This window comes from Opisthocomus hoazin, chromosome 8, assembly GCF_030867145.1.
Source record: "Opisthocomus hoazin isolate bOpiHoa1 chromosome 8, bOpiHoa1.hap1, whole genome shotgun sequence".
In the NCBI taxonomy this organism is placed as follows: domain Eukaryota; kingdom Metazoa; phylum Chordata; class Aves; order Opisthocomiformes; family Opisthocomidae; genus Opisthocomus; species Opisthocomus hoazin.
Window position 1 is genome coordinate 46,439,700 of NC_134421.1, and position 12,761 is coordinate 46,452,460.

The 12,761-nt window shown below is 36.5% G+C and overlaps 1 protein-coding gene across 3 annotated transcripts in view; it reads right to left on the reverse strand.

Moving 5' to 3' along the window:
- The window catches only part of LOC142358780 (cortactin-binding protein 2-like), a 143,654-nt gene that overhangs the window by 40,334 nt on the left and 90,559 nt on the right, over positions 1–12,761 (reverse strand). For all 3 annotated transcript variants that reach the window (XM_075428178.1, XM_075428177.1, XM_075428179.1), the window contains exons 4-5: positions 7,386–9,033; positions 755–958 (exon numbers count right to left, since the gene is read on the reverse strand). In XM_075428178.1, coding sequence (XP_075284293.1) covers positions 755–958; positions 7,386–9,033 — 1,852 coding nt within the window. The remainder of the gene's footprint in view (positions 1–754; positions 959–7,385; positions 9,034–12,761) is intronic.

Consider the following 12,761-nt stretch of genomic DNA (forward strand, 5'->3'; position numbering starts at 1 on the left):
GGAATTTTAAAGAAAGCTGCTGTTCGAGAGCTTTATGTTAATAGTTTGAAAATTATTGCTTGGAGTTTGTATCCATGGAATTCATATCTGTTACTAATATATTTGCCTCATTTCATAAATATATTCATAAAATATGAAGACTGACTGCTGAAAGGTTCAGAGATGCTACCTCCTCGAGACTGAGGGTTGGGGTAAGGGGAAAAGCAAAGGAAAAATGTTAACTCTCTCAATAGAGCCTAGAGAACAAACTAAGGCTATTTCATCTAGTTTAAAAATAAAGACAGTCCATTTTATTTCACAAGTAACACACTACTCTGAAACCATCTTACATCATTTTCACTGCTGCTGCAGAAGATCAAAACACTGGTGATGACCTATTCTTTCCTGCTTACTCCCTGTAGAGGAAAGTTCTTTCTTTCAAGTTGCCTTTGCCACAAAAGCTCTTTAGTTTGTCACAGAACATGGGATGAATATATCTGGTGGCTTTTTATAGGAAGGGAGTGGAGAACTAGAATGGATGTTCCTACAGAATATTACCACAAGCAAGAATGTTTTCTATGCTCCAGAATTCTGCCTCCGGAATTATTGCTTATAGATACGCTATACTGTGGCTTTTGTCATACAACCTATATATCTCAGTTTTGGTTTCATATTTTTAAAAAGCATGCATTTGACCTAATTTAATATTTAAGATTTATGAAATAAGCTTTCACTATTTCACTTGAGTGTCGTAACAAAACTTAGAATCACTTACCTGTATGTCCGTTCGTAGCAGCAGAATACAAGGCAGAATAGCCATCTTCACAAGAGTAATTAATGTCCAGTCCTTCTTCATTAAGCAGCATTGATAATAAAGTGACATTTCCCTGGGCAGCAGCTTGGTGAAGAAGGGTGGGCCTGCCACCCAGGGGGACAGGACCACCACTTGTTAACAAAGGGGTTAGGGAGGAAGACCAGCCTGTGAGTTAAAGCAACAGAAGTTAGATGGAAAACACATAAATAAAGCTGTGCATTTTCTGTGTTCTTCTGAAAATTAAAAAGGATCTTCAAAATGACAGGACTTGTTAGTTTAGCACAAGTTTTGCGATGATGCTTTTTCTATACATCAGAAGGTATTCTGAAGAAAAAAACCTGCTTACAGGCGTGACGGTTGTTAATGCATATGAATAGGATTTCATTACGAAAGGTTAATGTGAAGCTTGTCATGAACTGTAGCAGCAGCTGGATGTCTCAAAAAAATTCATACTATTAAAATTCAGAACCTTCCGAAAGTTTTATACAAGTTTTCATTTAATTGCTGATATGCTGGCAAAGATTTTTAAAGTATCTAAAGAAAAGTTTCCAAAACAAAATATTTATTTTCGTATGAAATTTCATCCTCCTTCACAGTCTTAGTGCAAACTTTCATATCTCACCTGCACTTATACAGATAAATCGCACAGAGAGCCCCTAATAATTTTAAGCATCTTTCAATAAGTTTGCAAAAAAATGTAGAAATCATTTACACAAATAATACAGAAATAAGTATATTTATTATTGACCTGTGCCTTAAGGTAATGTTCCTTTTACTTAGCGATAATGGAACAATATATTATAAAATGCTGCAGTGTGAACAAATAAACAGGTTATATAAAATTTACAAGTGAGAGCTTTCAAGTTACCCTGTTCAAAAATAATATTCAATTCAAAGCTTTGAAAGCTTAGGAGTTATCTTGGTTAAATGTTCTGTTCATTACTTATAAGCTTTAGTAGGGAGTTTGTTAAGAATATGAAGTTTGCTGCAGAAGGCATAAAAAATTTTGTGCATTCTTCCTTGATCAAGGACTGCAAGAGAAAACAGGAGAAAGATTCTTCTTCTTATTTTCACAATTACCTTTCGGAAATCCACATTATATGTCTTTCTTAAATAAATAACTTTGTATTCTGTGGCCACACATAAGCTATTATATGAGCCTGAAATCTGACAATACAAAGAAACTGTTTACACAGCTTTTGCTGTGGTTCTGCAACACACAAGACTGAAGAGGAGCTGCAGGGCACTACCTCCAGCTCCATCAAACCGATCAAGCGCTATCCAACTTCCAAGACCTAGAACTAGAAAAAGCATGTGGCAGTAGCTCTACCATGCTGGGATGATCTGCTCTGCATTTTGGAAAAACAAAATTAAATATGGAAGTTCCTAATAGAATTCTATAGAAGCAATAGATTTAGGAAACCTGCAAGATCTGGGCAAATTTTAATTACGGTCCAGACTTACACAAGAATGCATTATCTGAGCAGCCCCAGTGAAGAACACCTAGTTTGATCACAGTTCAAAACAACAAAAAGTAAATGCTTTCAGTATTTTCATATTTGTTTCTAAAGTAAGCTAAATCTGACATTTCAAATTACGTTCCCTAGTTTAGTAGGTAAAGGAAACATATTTGCAGTATTTTCACAATGTTAGCTTATTATTCAACCCATTTATTTGATATTGACTATAAGAAAACATTACTACATCTATGAAGTTACCTTATAAATCCAATTTTAAACCAACGATAAACCGTAAAGTTAACTCCATCCATCTGTTCTGAAGCTACCTCCTGACTATTAATACTCTTACTAATATTTGTTTTATTTGTTTCTCCAGTATTTTTAATCAGAGAATTTTGAGGGTTTTCTGAAGTTTGTAAAAAAAATAAATAATATACAAAGTAAACTGCATCCTTTAAGTGGTAAAAAAAAAAAATTATCCACTTCCAATATTTGAGAACAGGTAACTCTTACAAAATCCCCAAAGATCTGAAGAATAACTTTTCTTCTTCCTTTCCATTATAAAAGTGTTTTTATTTTTCCAGCCTTCTGTTGTTCTTTGAAATGAATGGTGCTGCAGCTGTTGCTATATACATGAATGTTTTTAAAATGGTACTTCTGTAGTTTTTATTGTCTTGCCATGGTAGTTAACTGATAGTGGGCATGGCTTGGGTGGCACTCCTGATGCTAACATTCTTTGTCCAAATTATACTGGAATTATTTGGGGGAATTTGGGTAGCCTGACACTAAGCTTGAAGCGTGAAATTCACTTTGCTAAGCAGTTTCGTAATATGAATAGTATTCCCGAGTTCCCTTCCTTATTGAAAATAGTGCAAGTTCTTTGTTGTCTTTTTTTTAAAGTATCCTTAACAGAACTACCAAAATAAAAGGAGTCTCTTTTGTGCCATACGTGGTATCTTAACTTTCAGCTCCTTGAAATGAAAAATATGTTGTTGCAATTCAGTGATGAAATTCATTATAGTAGGTTATCATTAGGTGAAAACCTTCTACTGAAAAATATACAAATAACAGGTAATAACATAAACATAATTTTAGTTTCTTTTATCAATGTAAAGCAATATAATAGAGCTGAATTCACCCAACAAAATACACCAATGTTAGAAAATACCAATAAATAAGGTACACCATTACAGATGCAAAAAGTTAGGAAATGTGAAGCATCTGTGAAAGCTTGTAGGGCATGCAGTGATGAAGGGCAGAGGGACAGACAAAACCAGCTTCTGGCATCAGCTTCAGAATGTGAGATGGTTAATTTCGGAGCCCCGATCAGTCTCTCACCCTCCCACTTTTATCTTTGAAGCCAATTGTATATAGAGAAAAAAATCAATCATTATAGAAATGAGCAAAATAAAAAACATAATTCATTGAAAATTGACATAAAAAGCGCAAAACCAAGAAGAAAGTGAAAGCAGAAATCCCAGGGGTATGAAAATCCAACTGCCTACATTTGTTTCCATTTTGAAGTCTTACAGCCGTTGAAATGTAGAAATCCAAACAGAGGAGAGGCATTTTGGCACCAGTTCAAAGGCTGCTGAAGTTAATGAAAACATTGCTGCAGATTTTGAATCAGGCCATAAATGTTCATTGTAATTTCTCTATGTGCAGTCTGTTAAACATTAATGACAAAAGCTGCTGTCTTTTCCCACCAGGGATGAAAAGAGCAACATGCAGTACCATGCCCCGTCTCTAAAAGAAGGTATCGTCACATCGATTTAGCAGAACGTGTAACTGAAACAACTGGTGCTCTGATTTCACGTTTGCTCTTAATAGTTGCTCTTTCTAGAACTAAGATGCTCCCTTACTGAAGATCAGGCTGTTATGTTCTTAAAGCAATCTGAGCTAACGAGGAACCTGTTTTAAAATTAATAAATAGAATACTTTAGTGATTAGGCTATTATCAATTCTTCTGATTCCACAGTAGAAGAAAGAAACATGAATTTCTTGGGAAAAAAAAAAAAAAGGAGAATCCTTTCAATGTGTTTTTTAATATGTTAAGATTTGGTTTAGTTGTTTAAAAAATATAATCAAATTCTGACTGAGGATCACTAATTACTATACAATAAAATATGAATAAGATTTCACTATGCTCTGCTTGAACTGAAAGTAAAATTGAAATTCTAAACATTTTCTGAAAAAAGTAAACAAACCAGACTAAAATCAACCAGAACATTAATAATACTAACTGAATCTATGCCTAGAGGGCATGAAAATGCAGATATGGGAAAGAAGTTTCAGTAGCATTTATACTTTGTTAGATGTTGTTCACCTCGAGAAAAATCATACTTAAAAAAGAAAGTGAACAAGTGACATGAATTCAGGCATTACTGAACACATTATCCTAAAGAAAACAGTATTATTAAATTTGGTTTATCTTTCCTTTTCTAAGACAAAGTCTATTTCCATATGTACATTTATAAAATCTATATTTTTTTCTTTTCTCAGCATAAAATTTTGAAGGAAATGTCTTTCCATACTTGCATAACATCTGTTGCTCAAAGTTATTTTAGTTCTGCAGTTTGCCAGAACACTTGGCCAAAATGGATTAAGTTCCCTTAAAAAAACATAAATAAAATGGCATTGGAGAATAAGTGCAATAAAATATAAGCATTAGTTTGAGTAAAAGGCAAAGAAGCTCCAGAATATTTACCTGAATATTTCAGATAACGTTATTAGAGTTCTTTGAGTCTCTGTGCAGTCAGTAAAGAAGGGATATTAAAATAACATGTCTATATTAAGAACATAAAACATCAGACCACTAACTAGAGTTTAAGCAATCTTCTTTGCAAACTTCAGATTACGGGGTACATTTCCCATTTGCAATACAAAAGTTCACAAAAAGCAGTGCCACTTACAAAATACTAACACCATCAAGTGTTCAGAGCAATGGATTAAATAAACCCAAATGTTTCCATCTCTTCCAAAAACAAGTGAATGGAGTGTAAATGAAGAAAGGCAAACTGAACATATAAACCAGCACAATTAAAAAAAGCTAACAGTTTTTGACAAAAACCCTATCTTTGAGAATTGCCTCTGAGAACTGCCACAAATTTCATAAGAAACACAAATTGACTATTTGTTGGAGGAGTCCTTTTAAACGGCTGATTGTTGTCCTACGAAAAAAAGTTTATACTTCACAGCACAAACTAAAGCAATAACAATACAGGGAGTTATGAAGTCAAGTGGTGGCAATTTCATTTTTAAAACAGGGTTTTTTTATTAAGAATATTAAAAAACTATCTTAAATGATTACTAAATATAGTCTAGTTAATGGAAAGACTAATTGAAATATACATCCTAATTCATGCTGATAGGATTTGTGAGACAGCCTCTTGCCTACAAAAGCTACTTTCTTTGTAGCTGACTTTTTTTTTTTTTCCAATGAAATTTTAATTCCATTATGGAGCCTTATAGCACCTGAAGGCAAAGGAGGTTTGGAGAATATCTCGAATACTGGGAGACTAATGATCTATCTGACATGGCAAGCAGACTCAGTTAGGAATAAGAATTTAAGATGAAAATTCAGGACATCCATATGAAAAACAGCAAACCAAGAGGCAGCCATCAAATGTCACAGTTGTTAACTCTGAGAAGTAGTAGGCAAATGGAAGATAAGATTTCTGAGCTCATATTTTTATGACACAGTTCAAAAAGGAGAGGGGAGTCTGACAGCATGGTGCCACAGCCAAATGTTAAAAACATGCCTAGGTTACTCCAGAAACATGCAGAGAGTCTTCAATGAAGTGGAATGGGAACAAAAATTCCTTAGTAATTTCAACCCTAGAATCTCCTATACATACAGATACAAGTTTGCCACATGCTGCTTTTGGAATAGCTTCCCCAAGGCTGGTGAGTGAGTTCAGCTGCCTTACCAGAGAGTGGTGCAGCTACCAACAGAAAGTGGCTGGTTGTGTGATGGAAGCAGTCCAGCTGTGCAGGGCCTTTATGACCTAGAGATAATGATACAGGGACCAAAGTACCATAACTGAACTGAGAATAACTGATCGACGTTTGAGACCATTCAAACATTCTTCACTGCTGATGAAGGTCTAAAATGTACCATAACTGTGTGCCTGTCTTCCTCACTGCAGCACCAGTCAGGCTAAAGAGGGGCTTCTACCTAATGTTCCAGTGCTACTGATCCCAGCAGGGAAAAATGTTGACAAGAAGATTTATAGGAGACCCTCAATTAACTGAAAGGTAGATCAGGGCCACCTTTGTTCATTTAACTGACATCAGGAAGACAGCCTGAAGTTGGCAGCCCATTAGGCACACAAATAATTCCCCCACCACAACACAAAATATATAGCAGGTACACATACTGACTCCAGACTTAGACTATCAACATAACGCTTAGATTTTAAATCTCGAGCAGCAAACCTTTGCAGATCTCTGTTGAAGTAAACCTGTGAGATGCCACACACAAGTGTTGACAAAGCCTACAACTAAAATCAGAAGAACTATAGAAAAATGGAAATAAAAATGAAAAATATTCTGTAGGTATGAAGTGATATATTTGAAACTGCACTGTTATCCAGGCAATTATATACCTTAATGTGCAACCATCTAATGCAACAGGAGAATACAGTAGCCCAGCTATGCCCTATTTTCTACAAGATTCACAAAGCACTAAAATACATATTCCAGGAAGATCAATAGCAGGGGTAGTTTTCAAAATATTATTTCAGACTGAGAAAGCATTTTGAAGTCTACAATAATAGCATTCACAAAAAAACCCCAAACCAACCAAACAAAAAAACAAACAAAAAAAGGAGTTTCTTTAATACACCCTAATCTGCAGCCCATTTACTTTAACGTTAGTCCTCTTTACCTTTAAAAAAAGCCTTCCATTTGGGAGACCTCTTTGAGGAAGGAAACTAACTTATAACATCACTAAATCAGCAAAAGAATTCCCATACCCCTGGAATGTGGAAAAAATATAAATGAAAATTTCAGCTTTTAGAAAGTAAAAAAGAGAAAGCTATAAAAAGATAAACAAAGCAAATGAGAGACATATAGGAAAACCAAAACATTATTTTAGAGGGAGACAGTTTGTAGCATATCAATCCCTTTACCTGATGCTGTTACCAGGAGGCTGTCTGAATCACATGGTCTACAGGATGAAGCACTAACAGGGTTTATGGAGGAGCTACAGGCAATGGTGGTGGGAATGACAAAGGAATTTTCTGAACATGCGGGTTGGTTCAGTCCAGGGAAGTGGGAAGGCCAGGCACCCACCTGAGGAGAGGCTATGGCTGGTATGGCACAGCCTGCAGGTGCCACAGATAAATCTATAGCAGGTTTTGGTGGCAGCTGAGGTGAGGACTTAGAAATAATTTCCTCATTTATTACCCTGATTCCTTGTGGTGAACCTGAAAGGGGTGAGGTCACGGTTTTGCTGTCAGTTTTTGCACTTGTATTTGGGGATCGACTACTATCCATTAAAACTTTAAGCTGTGGGTGTGGTGCAGAAGGAGTTTGCGAAAGCCCTGGTTTTTTAGGAGGAATAGGTGGAGGGTTTCCTCTGTCAATTCGTGATACATTGGGAGTCTTTAAACTTGTTCTACCGACCGGGGGGTAAGTGCCAGCGTCCATTGACTGTGACGTCCCTGGCCGTGGCGGAGCGCCACTCTGAGGGCTCGTAAATCTCGAAAGGACTTGGGTAACAGTATTCCGGGCTACCTGCTTGGCAACTAGGTTGTCACGACTAGTAGGTGATACGTCCCTTGAGGGAGGGCTTTGGGTTGTGTTTCCATTTTGGTCTTGATCATCCGCATTCGCTTGAAATCTAAACCTCGCTGCTTGGATTCGTGGATTTAGGCCTGGATGCCCAGCACTGTTGGCAGATGGTGAATGCAAACTGTGCATAGATGAAGGAAGCAAGGAATTCTGAGCGGCAGGGGTGCAAAGGGAAGCACTATTTGAAAAAGGGGAAGTGCTACTTGGTAAATCAGGTGATGAGCCTGTACTTGGTCCATTTTCCTCAATTCTGTTTTGATTCTGTGTAAGAATAGGAGTTGCAGGAGGGACAAGTTCGCTAGATGAAGATTGCCTGTCAATGACAGGCTTCGCAAATGCTGCATCGGCACACACATTCATTTTTGTATTGCCAGACACTAGTGGGTTCACTGTAGAAGGCTTTACAGATACAGTCAAAGGCAACTTCTTAACATTTTCTGCGCTACTGTCCATCACTACAGTATCTGTTTGGCAGGCAACAGTTCTTGAACTTGGCTCTTCTGTTTCAACAGAAACAGAAACAAGACTCCTATCTTTATTTTTATCTTTATTTTTAAGAGAAAGATTAGCTTTACTTTCATTCTCCTTTTTTAATTGCTCAATCATTTTGATCATTTTATCTCTCTCTTCTCTGAGGTCACTGGTGTGTGCTTCCTCTCTATGAAGTTTGGCACGCAACTGCTCTCTCTCTGTGTCAAACTCAGACAGCTGCTTTTCCATTTGAGCTTCCATTTGTGTATTCCTTTGTTTCTCAGCTGCAAGAGACGCCTCCAATTCAGTAGCCTTTTTCTTTTCCTCTTCAAATTTTGACATCACTTCTTCCAGTTTCTGGGCTTCTTCTACGATTCGGCCAGACAACTGCTTACACTCTTTCACTAGCATCAATACTACATGCTTATTCTTTCCACGTTCTTCTTCAAGACGAGCTGATAGCTTTTTGTGCTCCAGCTCAAGATTCTGTAAATCAGATTTTTCCATTTCCAGCTGTAAGAAAGCATAGAGGAAAAATTCTCATTAACAAGATGGAGTCTTTCAACATAACCTGGTATTAACCTGACATTGATATTTTGAGACTATGCATGAAATGAACCTGTCAGTCCCAGGAAAGTGATTTGCGATACCTAACACAAGTGCCGATAATCTCATACAAGCAAAAGAAAGAGACAGGCGTCTCTGAAGAGCAGCTCAGAAACTAAGTCCATCTACTTTCCTTCGTTGACAACACAGATAGTCCCCAAAGTGATTAACTGCTTGTGATTCCTGAGTGAGGAGCTACCTGTTCTCCAGAAATTAGACATAAGACTTGACAGAAAGTCCTTTCCTCAGTAAAGGAACCAAACACAAGGAAGAGATGACCATTGCAAAAAAACTTTGATGCCAGAAATTAAAGGTTTAGGTTTTAGGTCTTCCTCAGACTGAAGGACATTAGAGTTGAAATACACTGTCCATCATGCCCATAATAGATGTCTTATTTGCAAATGTTAAAACAAGAGATAACATATTCATTTCTGAGACCAACTTTTTGGCACAAGCACAAATATGTTCCTGTACTTAGTAATAGCTGAAGGTCTTAATGACATCACTGACGTATAAACTATGTTATAAGGCAGAATCAAAAAACTACCTACTATGTGCAGATAATGGACAAGAATAGTTTTTCCCCTCATTCATATAGTCATCGTCTCTAATTCATCTTGCTTGCTCATTATGCTTTTATTCCAGAAAAGCACTGGAAAAATGTGTTAATGCACCATTTTATAAAGGTACCTACTAGTAATAATGCAACCCAAATTGCTTTGTATTTTCCCAAACAAACTTCTACACAAGCCAAACAACAACAAAAGAAAAACTGTTTTCTTTCTTTCTGCTCCTCACTTTACGTGGTGATGCAGTAACTTCCTGTATGGCTTATCTGAATGACTGATAAAAATCCAAACAAACAAAACCCCAAGGAACTGCTGAGCATTCTTTCTCCTGTACTCTTCTCATTGGTTTAGCCTTGTCAGTTCTGCTTCCTATTTACATACAGATCCATACAGAAATAACAATTCAGAACTGTACCACTAAAGTGCATTTTCTAAGTGGGCATTTTTTCTGGAAAAATACTTTCAGGTACCTCTGGGGAAAAAAAAAATCAAGTGCTCACAAACATAAATGGTTAATTTTGACGGCAACAGGAAACTTTCATGCTTCTACAATATGAGAACATTTCACAATGCTCAAAAAAATAATCTAAGAAAAGCTGTGGCAAATAGCAGTACATTTAAGATCTTACTTGGAATAAATGTTTCACTTCAATAGATTCAATTCAATAGATTCAAAAGAATCATAGATTATAGATTCAGATTATAGTGTCATGGTAAAATGATACTAATTTTGGAGTGTAAGACAATAATACAGTGTTGTGAATATATTTACTGTAAATTGTAATGTGGGAAACAAGATGGCCTAGGGAATTGGTAATAGCTGTGGAATATCTCCTCTCTCAGTCAATGCTTAAAATATAGTCTTGGTTGCAAGACAAAAGCAAACAGACTCAGGCAAAAAACCCCCCACGCATTACAACATAATAGCTTTTCAGAAGCCTGTTGCTACAGCACACTATTGCCTGTCCTCTCCAGTAAGAGGTGAAATTTCTTAACTCTGGAAGCTTTTTCAACATCACTGTAGATGTGTCTACAATTCATTTTTAACTAAACTGCATTTAAACAAAAGCTAATATAAATAAATTTTTAAATAACAGTTTTGTTAATCTCCAGTTATACCATAGAATAGAGTAGAAACTCATGTCATCAAGATATGAGTACAAGAGGGAGAGAGTCTGCAGTTGGAATAGAAAAAAATCCCACCTGCTATAGCTCATTGTCCCCAGAATAATTTTTTCCTGCATGGTAAGTAGAATTCAAACACAAGAAAACGCTTAAAAAGGAAGAGAAGTGAAATGACATAGAGAGAACAGACAGTAAAACCTGCGTGAGTTTACACTTATAGATGAATGTGTGTCTCAGTCTCCCAACATTTCTAGACACGGTAAATTTCTGTTTTCTTCAGAAGAATGGGAAAAAGCATAAAGAGGTGACGGCAATATTGATGTGATGTATATTATAGGAATAGTAAAATTCCTTCCTGAAATCAGACCATTATCATAAGAAACAGTGAACTAAGAGGAAGCAATCACTATAGGAAATCATACCTACATTACAAACATCATCTTGACTTCAGATACCTCAAAAGCTGTTTAGCAGTGAAGGGGCTCCACTGAGGATTTAGAGTTTCATCCCAGGTTAACCAATACACTCGGTACAACGCAATGCACAAACCCAAGTCCACTCCTTCTTAAATAAGGTATGGCATTATCAGTCATTGCTAAACAAACAATATCAGCTACAACACCTCTTCAGTCATGGTGATGACAGTACAGCTGCAAATTAAATTAACAAGCTATTCTGATGACACTGTGTTTAGGAATGGTCCCATTCACAGTTCTTCGCATGCAGAACAATCATTGTTTTTTCTCAAGCATTTCATTGTTTTTTTTCAAAGCATCCAACCATATTTGGATGCTTCACAAGCATTTCAAAGCCAGTGGAGCATCCAACAGTAACAGTAAAGCTTCCAACAGTTTTGTTTTTGTTAAAACAGATACAAAAATCCTGAGAAATGTGTACAATTTTTAAAGCTTGGAAATGCAATAAGATTGTAGTGAAAATGTTTTTTATTAAGATTTTCTATACTTTATTATTCCTCCATTTTGCTTTCAGTCGAGGGACTGGTTCTATAAATTAACTGTTGTGAAATTCTATTACATTTAAATAATTACAAGCATATTTTAACATATATCTGAGATTAAATCATCTTACCATAGTATTATAGAATCTTATTTGTAAGGATTGCATATAAAGAATCCCTAATACATATGTAAGTCCTCTATTTGATTTTAAATTGACAAGGGCAGCACTAGTTTCTCATTTTACGCTGTCTCCTATGTCTGTCTCTCCCCTCACCCTTGTTTTGGCTGCATCATCTTGAATAGGAAAAACCTCTGAATATTTACACTGCATTTTTTCCTTTAGATGACAGATTTGGAACTAGTTGTACTTATTGGAGTTTATGAACTAACTACGATCTGATTTTTGCAAAATGTACTATATACATACACTAAATCATATCGGTAATGTAAATATCTGGAAATGTGTCCAAGAAGGATTTGGAAAGGGTTAAAAAAGGATACTGTGAAAAATGATAATGTCCCACAAAGAACTAACCAGCAAAGGCCCTCCCCAAAGGTGACAGACAGAGTGCGTGCCTTGTGAGAAAAGGTTGAGGGAGCTTGGCTTGCTCAGTCTAGTGAAAAAAAGACTGAGGGATGATCTAATAGCAACATACCGCTCCTTTTGAAGGGCCCTTACAATGACGACAGAGTCAAATTCTTCTTGGTAGTGGCAGGTGGGGCCCCATAACAAAAGGTTAACGTCAAAAATTGCCCTGTAAGATGCTCAGTCTCAGAAAAAAGTTCTTCACAAGGATAGTAGTGCAGAAAGACTGCAGTGTTGCCTTTCCTGGGGGTTTTCAGGACTCAGCTATACAAATTCACAGATGAACAGCTCAACTGCTCGTAGTAATCTGCTTTAAGCACAAGGTTAGACTAGACCACATCAACGGGCCTCTTCCAACCCATATGTCTGTCTTTGAGCATGCATCCTAACACTAAC